The sequence below is a fragment of the Poeciliopsis prolifica genome, unplaced genomic scaffold, assembly GCF_027474105.1.
Source record: "Poeciliopsis prolifica strain line A6 unplaced genomic scaffold, Auburn_PproV2 SCAFFOLD023, whole genome shotgun sequence".
Lineage (NCBI taxonomy): Eukaryota > Metazoa > Chordata > Actinopteri > Cyprinodontiformes > Poeciliidae > Poeciliopsis > Poeciliopsis prolifica.
In genome coordinates, this window is record NW_026562398.1 from 3,967,456 (window position 1) to 3,982,753 (window position 15,298).

At 37.7% G+C, this 15,298-nt stretch overlaps 1 protein-coding gene across 3 annotated transcripts in view; it reads right to left on the reverse strand.

Moving 5' to 3' along the window:
- Window positions 1-15,298, reverse strand: part of LOC129370201 (cadherin-4-like) — a 252,522-nt gene that overhangs the window by 46,956 nt on the left and 190,268 nt on the right. For all 3 annotated transcript variants that reach the window (XM_055045967.1, XM_055045966.1, XM_055045968.1), the window contains one exon: window positions 2,550-2,705. In XM_055045967.1, coding sequence (XP_054901942.1) covers window positions 2,550-2,705 — 156 coding nt within the window. The remainder of the gene's footprint in view (window positions 1-2,549; window positions 2,706-15,298) is intronic.

Consider the following 15,298-nt stretch of genomic DNA (forward strand, 5'->3'; position numbering starts at 1 on the left):
AGTGTTTGGAACGGAAAACATGAAGCTTCACTCTTTGTCTGATTATGAAGTCTGGAAGTAAAAAAAAAACAAAAAACAAACAAACTAGAGTAATGAAATAAATAATCAGGCACATTTTAAGGCCATATGCTTGTTTTATCCTCTGTAGGAGAAAAGGTTAGAACTAAAGAACAGCAGTGGCATTTCAAAATAAACTCCTTGATTCTCTCAAAACCTGTTCACTTTGCTTGGGAATGTTTATGTCCCTGAACATGACTTATTCATTGATTTTTGTGCCAGTGTGAAGCAGCAGAGATGTTTACTTCTATCACAAAAGTAAAATGAAAGAAAAAGTACAATACATTCTGCTTCTACAATAAAGTCTTGCACATATGTTTTCTATTATGAATAAATGTTCACATTCAGTTTTCAAGCTGAGCTTCTGTCTCTGAATTCATTGCGAGGCATTGACATCAAAAGAAATAATATGGGAAGATGAAATCCTCTTTCTGTGAATGGATGGGGAATGAAAGCATGACATAAAAAAGAATGAATTGTTGCTGCATGTGTGATTTGATTGTAAAATGTAATGTTAATAGTAAACCTACTCAAACATTTCACCATGTTACAGTAAGAAACTTCAATGTATTTAATAAGAAATTTAATAGCAGCCTGGCATGTACTGAAATTAAAACTTTTGTCTGTTCTTTGTAAATTAGCTCAAGTTCAGTCAGATCACATTTGATGGCGAAAAGTTTCCAAACAGAATAATGCTGCCATTAGCATTATTCTAATGGCAGCTTATATAGTTTATATATTAGTTTAATATATAAACTAAAACTTTCAGTCTTTTGATGTGCATAGTTGATAAAAGCACATGCCAAGAGACTTGGAGCTTTAGCAAATACAGCTGTATAAATTTTTGTTCTGTCAAACAAAATTTGACATGGAGGTATTTGGTTACAATGGAAAAATATGCAGAAATCTAAATGGGGTGTGAATATTTTTCCAAATTACCATGAAAACTGTTCCCCTCTTTGCTTCCATTTGATCACAAAGATGTGAAAATTCACTCCACAGTTCCTCATTCTCTTCTCTTTATCAACTTCCTCTCCATCCTTTCAATGTTCAGCAAAATGACATCTTCAGAACACCCTGAGGTGAAATTTAACTTTACTCTTTCAATATCCACTGCTATATAGCAGGCCAGGAGCCAGACCCCTCAACTAAACCTACTGCCGTCCCACAAATCCACAGCCTAATTCAATCTCAGCAGGAGTTAGGAGATTTCTGCCCTGTTTAAAGGAGGCAAAACGTATTTCTGAGTTCACATTAAAGTTATTATCTTTAAAACCAGGGACGAAGTAGGGACTGAACCAGGCAGTGCTCTACATTTGGCAAGAAACGGCTTCATGATGAAGACAGCAGAAAACTGAGAAGCTTCAACACTTTTTTCTCTCTCTCTCTTCATAAGAATGCATCTTGTTGCTTGGCTGATTTCGAATTCTAAAGCACTCATTCTCCTGAAATAAAAAGAAGTAGAGCATAACTGTGTTCCATCCTTGCATGAAATATGAAGTAAACAACAAAGAAAAGGCCAGAAAGTCAAAGAGCTGTGGTTTGCTAAAGAACAAAGTAAAAAAATACATGAAAAGTTTCACATTTTAGTTTTTTGGATTGAAAACATTAAAGTCCCATTAAGTCCAGCTGGGTGACATTTATGTTGAGTTTTTTTAAATGTCATATCCTCATGAACAATGCCAACATCAATTTAATCAGAGAAAAAGATCTTTTTTTTTCTTACATTCTTACATTACTCCTTGCATATGGAGCTGAAAGAGAAGAAACTGAATAGAAATGCCCTGCAAGAAAATCCAATGTCAAAATTATATGCTACTGAAATTTTTAGCATTTATCACATTTGTACAGTTGTTGTTTACATGTTATTTTGCTCAAGTGGGATGCATATTACTAGAAAACTCCACTTCTAATGGTCATTGTTTCAGGACATTGCAAAAACAGTTTAGTTGGTGTTTTTTGTCAAGATAACATCTTTATGCCAAGACTAATTTACTCCCTGGAGAATACTGCATTGTAAAATGATGATCACTGCAATTATTGCCAGTCTCTGTTTAAGTTTTCACTTCTTGCAGGTAACCTTGAAAGCCTCTGCTTCTGGACCTTACATCCCAATTCCCTCTGCTGTACAAAGAAGTAGATGGGATTTTTTTGTACAGCAGAGTACAAAAAATCTGTTGTACGGATGTTTTACAATATAAAAAAATAATAAAAACTAAAATTTTATTTATTGGACAACTACATAAAAATATGAAAACATGCTTGAAAAGATTTTTTTTTCTTTGCGCCTCCTAAGCATTTTTTGCTTTTGACCATTTCAGAAATGGTTGCTGTATTGACAAAGTTTACGCTCACTAAATTAATTCCACACCTTTTCTATTGAAGCTACACTGTTCTTAGAAGTTCTTCAAAAGGTGCTGTCAAATGCAGACCACACAGGTACAAATGTGAAATGTAATGATTCGTAGATATGTCAGAGCCACCAGACTCACATGATAAGAAGATCGATGTTCTCGATCCAGAGGTTTGGTGACAAACATCTTTCCGAGCACAGGGTCGATACTGAACACCTCATTGGGTGGTTGATCTGCTCCCACCCCAGTAATGCTGTAACGGATTGAGATGTCCTGGTCCTGGTCGGAACGAATCTGCATGAAAAACAGAAAGAAAATGACGACATAATGAATATTAAGTCTTTCAAGGCATCTCAGTGTGTTTAAACATGTGTCCCGTTTTTGAGGATTTCACAACTGTACCCACAAAACAAAACAATTTGGATGTTTTGCTATTCAACTTTGAATTTATAATATACAACAGTGGAGTGCCATAAGATTTATCCTACACATTATATTGGATGTCATTCACTCCAAACGTACATAAACAAGAAAGAGTGCATTCCCAACATAAGTTTAAATACTTTCCTAAACTTTAACCTCACCTTAAGTAAAACATTCCCCTTAAAATTTACATCAAGTGGGACTTTCATTATGTTTTTCACAATGTTTCCTGTGCCTCACCTCAACATACTTAAGAATTCCATTAGTGTTATACAGAGTACCATGCACTCTGTTTGACTACTTTGGACTACTTTAAATTAAAATTTTATTTCAGGTTTTATTTGAAAGGATGGGTATGGGAAAAAGCAAGATACAGTAATGTGTGCAAGGCTTTGAATGCAGATGCATTTTAAGTACAGGCACACTGTGACCAAAAGGTACAAATTGAGAAAATGACTACATGAGCTTATCATTTTTATAATTAGGGAACATGGTGCATAACAAGAGCAAAGTAACTTTTGAGTCAAGAAGTGCACAGAAGAAGAAAAATATTTAATACCTGCGGGATATGGGAAACTGAATGTTCTTTTCAAAAATAGGCTTGCATTTTGCTCCGGCTTTCCTTGCCAGATAGGCAGCTAATAGGTGCATTAAGTACACCATGATGCTTTGTGATTCGGACTGGAGGACTCTGTAATTGGGAGTCATTTGGAGGAGTTATTCAATTTAGTGCCCAAATAGAGTCCCAACCTCTGAGCTTCCTATTTCTATCCATTAACAACCTGACAACTCGTGAAATCAGCCAGTGTATCAAAATGACTCAATCATACACTTAAATCTGGTACGTAGGCACATACTGTACAGATACATATACAAACATGTACATGCACATCCACAGACAAATAGTCTTACTTTTTTTCTTCTTCTCATCAATGGCATAGAGCACAAGAGAAGTAAAATGTCCAATGCTGTCTCTATCTTTTACCACTCAAGGAACCAATTTAGCCACACTTTTGACACACTAGGAATTCCAACCTGCTGATAAAATAGCTGAAGCAACTAACAAGGACGGGAGAAGGACATACAGTATTAGGCAGGTGTCATCTGGGCTCCCATAACTGCGGGAGTAAAAGCCTGTCACCATTACTGAAAGCGGTGGTTATAACTATTTCCCTCCTCGATCCTCCTCTTCAGCATTGAAACAATCATTAGTGCTCTGTTTCTTCAGCAGAACTGAGGTGTGTCTTTGGGATCAAAGAAATGTGATCGCTCGCACTCAGCTTCTTTTTAAGTCTTCAAGAGGATCTGTCACCACATCCGCTAATTCTATTTTGTGCCTATATGCACGCGTGTTTTCTTTGGGGAACAGGAGGGGAGGAGAGCCTCAGTAGGCTGTGCGCATATCTCCGTGAATAGCTGCTGACAGTTCTGATAATTAATGAGCTGCAAGCATTTAGTGCTAATACTTCAAAGTAAGTCTAGCCGTTAAACGCTAACAGAAACGCATTTCCAGCTAGTATCTCAGCTGAACTCTAAGCACGGTGTCTATGCGATATATAATGCCACTATTTGACCGCTGCAAAATATACCCAGTTATCAAACTCTTATTACCTCTGTTTTACCCTCATTAACCCCTTCTTCTCTCAATTATTGTCTTTATTTCTTTTTCTCTTTTGTCACTTTATTTTTTCCTGAATCCCACTCCTACTTACATCGCCTCTTCCTTCCGCTCTGCTCTGTGAACCCTCTCTTCCCTCACTTCAGGGCTCTGTAGGTACAGAAGCCATGCATGGAAAATGGAATTACTTAAATCCTTTGGCCTTGGCACCACCGTGCAAATTCTCTCTAGTTAGGAAGTGATGGTTCTCCATAATTCCATTTGGGTTTTCCCTTCCTCCAGATTTCCTACCTATTGCCACATTGTCCTGCTTGGAATGTATTGGAAGTCATAGTCATGTTTTCTGCACTCATTTTAGCAAGTTGATTCTGCCTCCCATAACATTCATGTACAATTTGCTTCTGTTATTCAAACACACACTCAAGTTTATATTGTGGTTTCTTCATTGCATAAAACATTTGATTGTAAAAAGTAACTAGAAAATGACTTGGTTTTTAATCTTAAACTAGACCATTTTGGTCAACCGCTCAACAAGCAGAGCAAAGGTATACTGTTTTTGATTAATAATGAATGTGATGTATCTTGTGTGCATCCATTAAGTCATCCAGTAATGGATTTTGGGAAAATGAATCAGCAGGTCATTCATGCACGTAAGTCGACCACTTAAATCATGTTAAATTGGAAACGACAATATGTCATCATCAACAGCAAGAAAAATCTCAATGTTCTTCTGATATTTCTGTTCCATAAGCTGATATTTGTATTACACCTTTAATAAAGAGTTTAGAAAGATCCAAGCACAAAGGCATTCTCATAAGTTTATGGAGTTTATTTGCATTCATAAGTGAAAAATTGGACACAAGACTCTTCGTGATGTATTAAAGCTATTCATTTTCCTGGATGGAATGTTTATGAAACACATCTTTTCTCTTGGCAATTTGCCATCAGCAAAGTGCAGGATGTCTGACCACCTTATATATTGGCAATGATAGAGCTCATTTAAATTATCTGTCTTTACAGCATAAGTTATGTTTTCAGTAGGGTTTGGGATTTGGAAAGCATATTTCCAAAACCTGATGCTGGCCTATTTTGTCCATTCCAAACAAGTTTTGGAATGCCATGACCTTCCTGGTGAAACGTCCAACTATCTCTGGGTTTTTAATGAATATCATTTGACTTGATTTTGATTTAATCAAAGGTAAAGTTGAAAATTTCATGTTAGTCTACCATTTAATATTATTATATTCCCTTTGTACAATGTGCTGGTATCAGTGGTAGTGAAACACACCACAGCATGAGGGGAAAACCACCATGTTTGACTGTTGGTCACTCCTTTAAACATCCTTCTTATGTCTTCAGCAAAATAGTTGTCTTTGTCTCCTCTGGCCACTAAATGTTTTCTTCAAACTCTTCAAAATATTTGGTTTTCATGTGTGGAGAGCTGCACATTTCAGCTGAGCTTGAATGTATTGATTTAGAAACTGAGACTTGTATTTAATTAGCTTCTTTACAGCCAATGTTGCTGTTACACCATCTTTTTGTATGGGATGAAATTTACTCTCGATTGTTCCTGAGCATCCCCCCAAAACATCTCCTTTCATATTGACAGACTCAGTCAAATGGTTGAAAATTTGACATAGATGAGTTTTTTTAATCAGACAATGACCACAAACATATGTAAAAACAAGTTTTGCAAAGGGTAAAGCAAGATTATCTTAAGCTTCAGGAAAGACCTCAGTCAAGCTAAAAAGCATATCCATCCAGTCTGGTGGTGAAATATGAAGTCAGACATAATCATGGGGCTTTGTTGATGGTCACATAATGTTCATGATACCTCTGCAAGCTGGGAAACCTCACATATTTAAATACTAATGGGGGTGCAAGTGTTTGAAGGAGTATGTATATTTGACCTAGTGTAGATTATGGGAACGTCACAATAAATTAAAACTTGTACACCCACTTCTCATTTTAGAAAGAACTAGAAGTCTTTGCTGAACCACTTGTTCACCTCAGAGCAGAAAGGTTCACATGAATCTCTTAAAAGCACCAATTTATATGGCACTGAATTTGTATGCTATGCACTGTTCCATTCTTTTGTCTTCAGCTTTTGTTTCCAATCATTTTTGTATTTTTTTAAAGGGATTTTTAACATGTGCTTATATGCTGGAGAGAACTAACATAGAACATTTGGCTCAGTTCAGTTCACTTTATTTTGGTAAATCAACATTAAACCAATCCAGATTGACAAACCCATAATTTATTAAAAAAGGAATAGGCTGAAGCCAAAACGTATACTTGCCTACCCTGTTCCTATACTTAGCAGGAGAGGCTAAGTGTATGAAGATAGCTTGGCAGTGAGAGTAAGAGAACAGAGTCATGAGTGCATTATTCTGAATCAGAAAGCAGACACCATCAAAATGACCCATTTGTCAGCAGATCAAAGCAATTCCCCTCATTACTGACAACATTTCTGGTTCTTATGGAGATCTTATCAGTGAGCTTAGCCCTCTTCTGTCAGGCAAAACTGAATCAAATGGAAAATTATCATGCCAGTAGGTCTAGAGGGAAAACAGTCATCCGAAGACCCAGGGAGGGGAATGAATAAAGGGAAAGTATAACTCAGTCACTGAGCTCAAGATGAATACATTCTGAATTCAAGTAAATGCTAATAGGGTAGAAAGTATCTGACTACTACATGTCATATTCCATGCAACTCTATATGAAGTGGCAATCAGTATATACATATTTATCATGGACATATTAAGCTGCATCACAGTTTTTAAAAGGGACACTTCAATCCCTCTTTTGTCAAGGTGAAATGGTGTTTTCCAACTTAAAACAACAGGAAAACTGTTGTAAAAAATGTGGCACAACTAGGTTTTGCAACAGGGCAATGATGATGCCTGTGCTAGGTGGTTTCCTAGCACAGCTCAATTAAATGAGCTGATCTCATTTTGCTTGTGCCTTTTGTTCTAGTTATTAGAGTTGGCTTTGTTACATGACTTGTCTTTTTTTAAAAGCATTGACTCACCTACACTGGATATGTTTGTTATCTCTTTTCTACTCAATACTTTGAGTTGTTTTTGTAATCTGTTCAGTTTAAACATTTTTGCGGTGGAGCAGAAATTTGAAACCCCCAACAAGTGGGGATCACGCCCCATTTGTTTAGCGATGGTGCGACTTTGTTTTCAATCAGTGTTTAAGAGGGTAAAGCACATATGTTGGTTTGGGCGCATATCAAATTTGATCCTGAATTGGCCAGTCATGTTTTTGTTATTCTAGAGCTGGCTTGGCCTTTTGCTACAACACAGAGGGCATACACTATCTGTCATGTACATGTGATGTCTCAGCAATACTGTTGTTGACAAATGTCAACGTAAAGTGGATAAAGGTTTCAAAGTCAAGAAAACATCTACAAAATACATATTTCATGACAGGGTAGGTATGACAAGTCCATTGTTTAAATATTTAGAGCTTCTCCCATCCAACATTTTGAAATGAACTTGCAGGACTTTTTGTCAAAGTGGTTTTGAATTTTTATGTACGTCTCCCATTTTAGCACTGTATTCTGTCATGAATTAAACTCAGAAAACATCAGCAACTCAAGTTCAAGGTATTTATGGTACTTTATGGTAGTTATTATGTGTACTTTTTAAACCGTTTTCCCCTGAAAGATGAAGTATAGATTTTTAATGTTTCGTATTCTGAACAGAAATGACACAAAAACATGGCCAACTTGTGAGTTTAACACATCATTATACCCTTGATAGTACCATAAAAATTTAAGCAAAATTATTGATTAATTTCTATGCTAACAAAAAATGACCCAAGTCATTTTCATTTGTGGCTCAAGCAAACCACAAACACATAGGCACACATATCTGTTGTGTGCCTTTGTGTCGCTGAGGTACTCTGCAGTGTGCTGGTACTCAGCGGATGACACTACTTCAGTGAACAGAGGGGACAGTGGAAATAGTCTGTCACTTGCAGACAGCAAAGTCACAGCAAACCCCTACGGAGCTGAAAGCAAAGTCCCACAGACAGGAAAGTAACCCCCAAACAAAACAAAAAAATGCCAATAGGACCCAGAGAGAGATACATTACTTTAACAGGACAATAAAGGCTCAGAGCTACACATGAAATCCAGACATTGTTCAACAGGTCACACTGTGACTGGTTTCCTGAGAAGAAAGAGAAAAAAATAAACCTAGAAAAGAAAAGCCTTTTTGGTGGCATTGCATTTCACATAAACACTCCATCTGTCAAGCGTGTCTTTAGCTGTGAGTCAGGATAGTTTCAGCATTAAAAGCTTTGCTGTGGCCTTTTTAAAACACAGGCTTTGGATCAGACTTTGATGTTGAGCATTCTAGCTTTCAAAAAAGGCTGGACAAGGTTGACGTCTTAGATCTCATTCTAAAGTGAAAAAAGGGGGGGAAAAAAAGCTTTATATCTTCAAACAAAAACCACAAATGGTTTACCACAGTGGTTGGCAAGCAGAAGGTGGATTTTATCTAAAACAATGCACCTGCAACTGTTCAAGTCTTTGATATAAGTGGCTTAAATCTGAAAATGCAAAAACAACAACAAAAAAAAAAACAATGATTTGATTTTTATTGTTCTCTATTTTATTGTTTTCCAAACCTAGGATTTCCATGTACCAATTTTATATTAGCGATTTGAAGCAGAAAAGAGGCAAACGCCTTTAACAAGGTACAATCCAACTCTAAGGAGCTCAGCCACAGGCTTCTGGGATTCCTGCAGCAACAGGGATCCCATCCTTCTCTGATGAAAATCCAGAGAAGGATAATGTCCAACCCCTCAACACCAGTCAGCTTTAAAAGTCCAAGATATTGGTTGAGGTGAGTCCAGCTATAGATGGTAACGCTCAACATACTCCAGCGCAATCACATTTCACACTAGTAAGGGGATGTTGCATGCCCAGAAAGCCAGATCATGCTATCAAGAATAAGCATACCTGAATCTTCTCCCTGACCTGAGGGCACCCGAGCTTGTGATTACACAATCTGTCCTAGAAGCACGATCCGTATCGTCCGCTCATTGGTGCATGTGGTAAAAGAAACATTTCTGGGAGGGTTTATTTTCCTTTATATTTTGTTGCAATTGGAAAAAATAGCATATGACTAAAAAGAATATCGAAAAATATAGATTAAGAACTGTTTAATTGCATTTCACTAGAATACTTTGAATGCTATTTTCTGAAGAATAAAGAAAATCTGGTAAATGTCTGTGCCTGTGTACAATAATTGAACAAGAGGAAAGAGAGAGAGCGCCAAAGGGAACCAGAGTAAAGTGCTGTCTTTTTATGCACAAACTTGGAAAATAAAACTGATTCTGATCTAGCTCACATTTATCAGGAATTATAATTGAAAAGAAGTGTTTATTTTAATTGTATTCTTTCTCTTATAAAGTAGCTGTTTTATCACCAGAAAGACACCTGATGCTAAATGCATCTTCGTTCTCATGCTTGTTTTATGTGTTTGACCTTATTAATTCATAGTAACATGAATTATTAGTGTCTGAGGTGTCAAGAAAGATGTGTTTTTTTTTTTTCTTTTTCCATCTTTATAGCCACACGGCTGCCCGCCACGTCCAGACAGCTTTATGTCTTGCAGTTTTTAATTCCAGATTTATGGAATGAGCAGAAAGGACCGACAGCCTTAAAGATGTAATTTCAGATTTATTCTGCAGAGCAGTTCATTTTGGGATGCAAAAGAATGAAACAGAGAGATGGCATACTCGGCCTGCTTTTGTGTAATTTGAATGATAGCTAGGTGAGATTATTAAAATACCTTTATCCACATTAGGGAAAATAACATGGAGTAATAGATGGTAAGCAGTGAATGGCTTTTCCAATTATTGCATTGTGAAAAGAAGTCTGGTATTTAATAGAGCTGGCTTATGGCAAATTAGAGGTGCTATTCTCCCAAGAGGTAACAATGGAATGACTCTCCTGCTCACTCCTCTCATCCAGGCTGTGAGAATGAAAATAAGACAGCCATTGTCGAGGCAGACAAAGAGCAGCCACACCCCTTAGCTTTGGCTTAGGGAGGTTAGACTTTGAGCGCTGTCATCTCACTGTTACCCCTTTCCTCCTCTGTCTCCGTCACCCTGTTTCATTAGGAGATTGATTAAATTGTGAAATTGGGAGTGTGATAGATGCATGAATAACGTCTCCAGCCGCTCCCTAAAGGTTTGACAAGGACAATATCAAGGACCCCCCCCACACGTTACTCTTTTTTCCTGCTTCGTCTCTTTATACCCAGGAAACTCAATCTGGGTAATTAGAGTAAAGAGTGTAAGAGACTTGTAAGGGAGAGAAATGCACAGGGAGAGAGGGTAAAAGTGCTAAAAAAAATTCGCTGCTACTGCACTTTTCCAAGCCATTACTGCCTCCCTCTCTTTCCATCAACCTGAATTCACACACACATGCATTTCTGCACTGTCCACCCTTCATAGCCTACTTTCTCCTTCTCTTTCCTTCTTCTTTTGCTTTCTAAATCCACAAGGCAGCAGCAAAGAAGAGAAATGCAGACATGAGAGAAAAAGGAAGGGTAAAAAACACAGAGGACAGACGGAATAAGAGAGGGGGGAATGAAAGTGGTTGTGAACTGGCTACATCAGCAGAACTCAAGCAGAACTTGAGCTATGCTGGCTGGAAAACCTGGAGACAGAAATTGCAGTGTAGCTGATTGGATATGCATCGTGGGAGCAAATTGGGAATTTCCCCTTTTGACCAGACGTTTAACCGTTTTGGGGTCTTGTGCTGCTACAGCTACATCTGCTTTACATTAATTGGGGTTGCATATATGTAGCTTAAGCCAAAGGATACAAACACCTTAGGATAAATTAAAAAAAAAAAAAAAACTAAATGAGGGAAGTGATAGAGGGAAGATGTTCAGGTGGAAGCTGGGGCACTATGTAGGTTTTATGTTGACTGGATGGCTGACAAAATGAGCTACTCCTTGCCAAGTCTGCTCCTGCCAAGCACAAGCAGAAACTGAAGAGGGGCTGGACCTTGCCTTGCTCCATGCTGACTACTTTCATTAGAAAAGACACACATTATGCACGTTACATGCATAACAGACACAAATAGACGCCCTCACCCCATACAATATCACACATGTGCGCACACATCCTGGTCATGCAACAAATCACAAAGTTCTTTGTTGTTTTTTTTTTTTTTTTCCAGGGATGTTCAAGTTTCTGCTAACCAAGTGAGGAATTCTGCTTGGCAAACTCTACCTCAGCAAGAATCCAACTGTCACATTGACAAATGAACCTTGGAAGAGTAAGAAGGTGTGTGAATATGCTTCTAAAGCTATGTGTGTCTCTCAATTTGTGCTTCTTTTTTTTCTTGGTGCATTAGTATTTGTATCAAATGGAGAACCTACAGATGGCTGGTGTACATGAGGTTTTAGGTATCACAACAGCTGGCCAGCAACGCTTGCTATCAATCAGAAAATGGACCAGAGCCATAAGGCAACATTTTCTGTGAACCTTTGTTGGTTCCCAGAAGCCATGTAGAACACACTACTGGAGATTTGGAAATTCAACATCCAATTCAGACAGACAGTTTGACACCAAGCAGAACCCCAAGATTCTGATACCTTCAGAAACCACCAGAGGATTTCATTTTAACCCACTGAGAAATGTCTAAACGACGAACATGGCATTTTAATTTGCAACTTCTGCTTCCTTTCAACTGTGTCAAAATTCTAATAAGTGGAACAACAACATAGTCATTATTTTTCTTATGATAAGAATAATTATTGACAGTGTCTCATAAATGCTTCTGAATACATCATAAATGAATCTTTGGTCTTATTTGGAGGACAAACTCTGTCAAGCATGATCTGGTTTCAAATTCAAAGTTGTGTAGAGATTTTCCCATCATCAAAGCTATGAGGCTGTGGAAGCTAGACACAGCCCACAGTGAATGAGTCAGGTCTACAAATGAGCAAACAGCCTGGTTTCAAGAGCACAGTAAGCACTTCTTTCAGTAGCTGGTTCAGGTGTGAAAGGTTTGGGAAGAAAAGTATCTTTCAGACATCATTTTGAGAGATTTCTGAGTCGCTTATGAGATTGATCAAATTCTTATAATCAATATTGTTTACATAGCTTATCAAATGGTGCAAAGATGTGCATAGTTTCAACACAAAGTTGTTTTATTGTAATTATCCCATAATTTGAGAGGCATTTAAGAGAGCTGTGTAAGTAAAAATAATTTAGTATGAGCCACATAGGGTTCAATTTAAAGAGAGTTACTCAGAGCCAAAAATGCCCAGGGAGTCAAATTAACCCCTTGGCGGTATTGGGTTAAAATGACACTGACTACATAATGACAACTACAAATCACCTCATATAAAAGCCTTTTATACAGCCTCGGATGAGCTGTAACACTGTCCTCATAAGAAACGATGCGAGGGCAAGAACAAAAAACTACTACACATCACTCAGATCAGAATTTTATGAACAATGAGGGATGTTAAATATTTTATAAAGGCAAAAGAGTCTGTGCTTTTCTCTGCAGAAAATAAAAGAGAGCAAATAAAAATGTGCAAAAACCCCATCAGGGAGCTGTGGCTAAAGCACTCATAAGTAAAAAGCATTGGAAAACCAGAAAACTTTATATCTAGTGCTAACTTGTTTACCTTAGGAGCTGTTTCATCTTGAGACGCCATAAAGCATTTTATTGCACAGAGAGATTTTATTACAAATACACACAGCACCAAGGTGTGCTTGTGTCTCTGTCTGTGCTCCTGCATGTTTGCGTGATTCAGTGTGTGTGTGTGTGTGTGCGTGTGCGTGTGTGTGAGTGTGTGTGTGTGTGTGTGTGTGTGTGTGGGGGTGTGTGTGTGTGTGTGTGTGTGTGTGTGTGTGTGTGTGTGTGTGTGTGCATGCGTGCGTGGGCATGTGTTTGTATGTGTGTGCAGCTGAACGGAGTAGGAGGAAAATCTGCAAACAAAAACATCATTCCACCATGACAGTATCCATTATACTTTCAAGAAAGGATCCCGGCTGAAGCTTTTTATTGTGAATAACAAAGTAAATGGGATCAGATTATACAGGCGCAGGCCTCAATTTTGATTTTGTTCACATTTAACCTCCTCGTAAGAAAGAACCGAAGAAGGAGAAATGGGAAAACGCAAGTGGAAAAGGATTACAATTTAACATAACATCAGTTGCATCCAAAAGGACCTTGAATCAGATCAGTATCATGTGCAAGGACCTTTCACCTTACAATTATTTCTGCATTTTATTCCCTGTAAAAGTTGACACTTTAGATTAATTTATATTGTGCTGCCTGTCATTCAGTTGAGATGCATAGTGGAGCAATGGATCTTGACATAGCAGGAAAGTCCTGCATTTTCTCTACCCATTTTTTTCTCTCTCTCTGTCTTCATTTTTGTTTCATTATAATTGTTGTGGCATGTCAATTTACTTCTAAACCAGATCCAGCCTGTTGTGGCATTGTTTATTATAGTCAAATGCACAACAAAACAAATATCTAATTTCCCCCCTTTCACAAAGGAGATCAGCCACTTGCATTACAAGGTACCCAGATCCACCAAATAGCCTGTGTATGTTGTCAGGACATGTCACACAAAAAATACAAGAAAAACAGAAAGTGCTGATTTTAACTAACTGCAGTTTTCAAATGATTAGATTATTTACTAAGCTAAAAAAAAAAAAAAAAAAAAAAAACCTGCCCTAACCAACCTGACCCAACGAGAAATACTAATAGACCCATTTTGTATATCATGAACTAATAGATCGGCTACTTCATGATTTATTTCTTCATCTACTTCCAAGTCTGCTTCTGTTAGACCTGTAAATACTGAAACAAAACCTATCTAACAAAATGAAGGGCTACAATAAATATTCAAAAGAAACATTAAGCACACACAAAAGCTAAGTCATTATTAGTCTGGAAAGCACTGCAAAGTCATGTCTCAGGTTTTGAGACTCAATGACCTAAGTGTTGAGCATTACCCACAAATAGAGAAAATAAACATTATTTGAGATATTAATCTTCTGTGAAAGTTGACTTGAAACAATAAAAAATACTCCAAGAACTGGAGAGTGCCACACAATGAAATATAAAAGTCCCAAAGCACTCACTTGGCACTTAGTCAGTTTTTATGATGTAACAATAACACAAACAATGGGGAAAAAATACCAAGCAGGGATGCTCTTAAGTTTTGTCTCGCATGTCTGTTGGTTGCCCTGTAATAGACTGGGAAACCTTTAAGGATGTATCCCGCCTATTACCATCATCCCTAGCAGCATTGCAAGAAATAAAGTATTAATAACTGATGTTTGGATGGATGGATACTTGTCAAACAAAAAATAAGCATTATCTGAAGGATAGTACCTGTTCGAGAAATCTTCTAATCTGTCTTTTACCATCTCTGTACATCTTCAGTCACTTCTCTGCCTGCCTGTCTCACTGTATTTTCTTCTCAGCTTTGCTGTCATGCTTGTCCCCTGTCTGCCTGTCAACACGTCCTTTCTGTTTGACCGACCTTCTCTCACATCAACAACAAGAATCACTACCCTCAAACCCAAAACACTTCATTAGTTGTCCCCCATCTCCCTGTGTCCCCTTTTGAAAATCTTCCCTCCCATTTAACCGCACTTAATTTTATCTTGTCTTCAGAGAAATACAGATTCTTGGCTCTCCTTCATCCCTCTGATCCACAGGGTTGTGAAGGCCACCCTCAGAGGGACCAAACAGAGGCTGTTTGTTAAGCTGTTATTTATCTCTCTCATAAAGTTCTCTTCATCTCCTATTAAACAGCCTAGAACTGTTGCCCTTGATGCG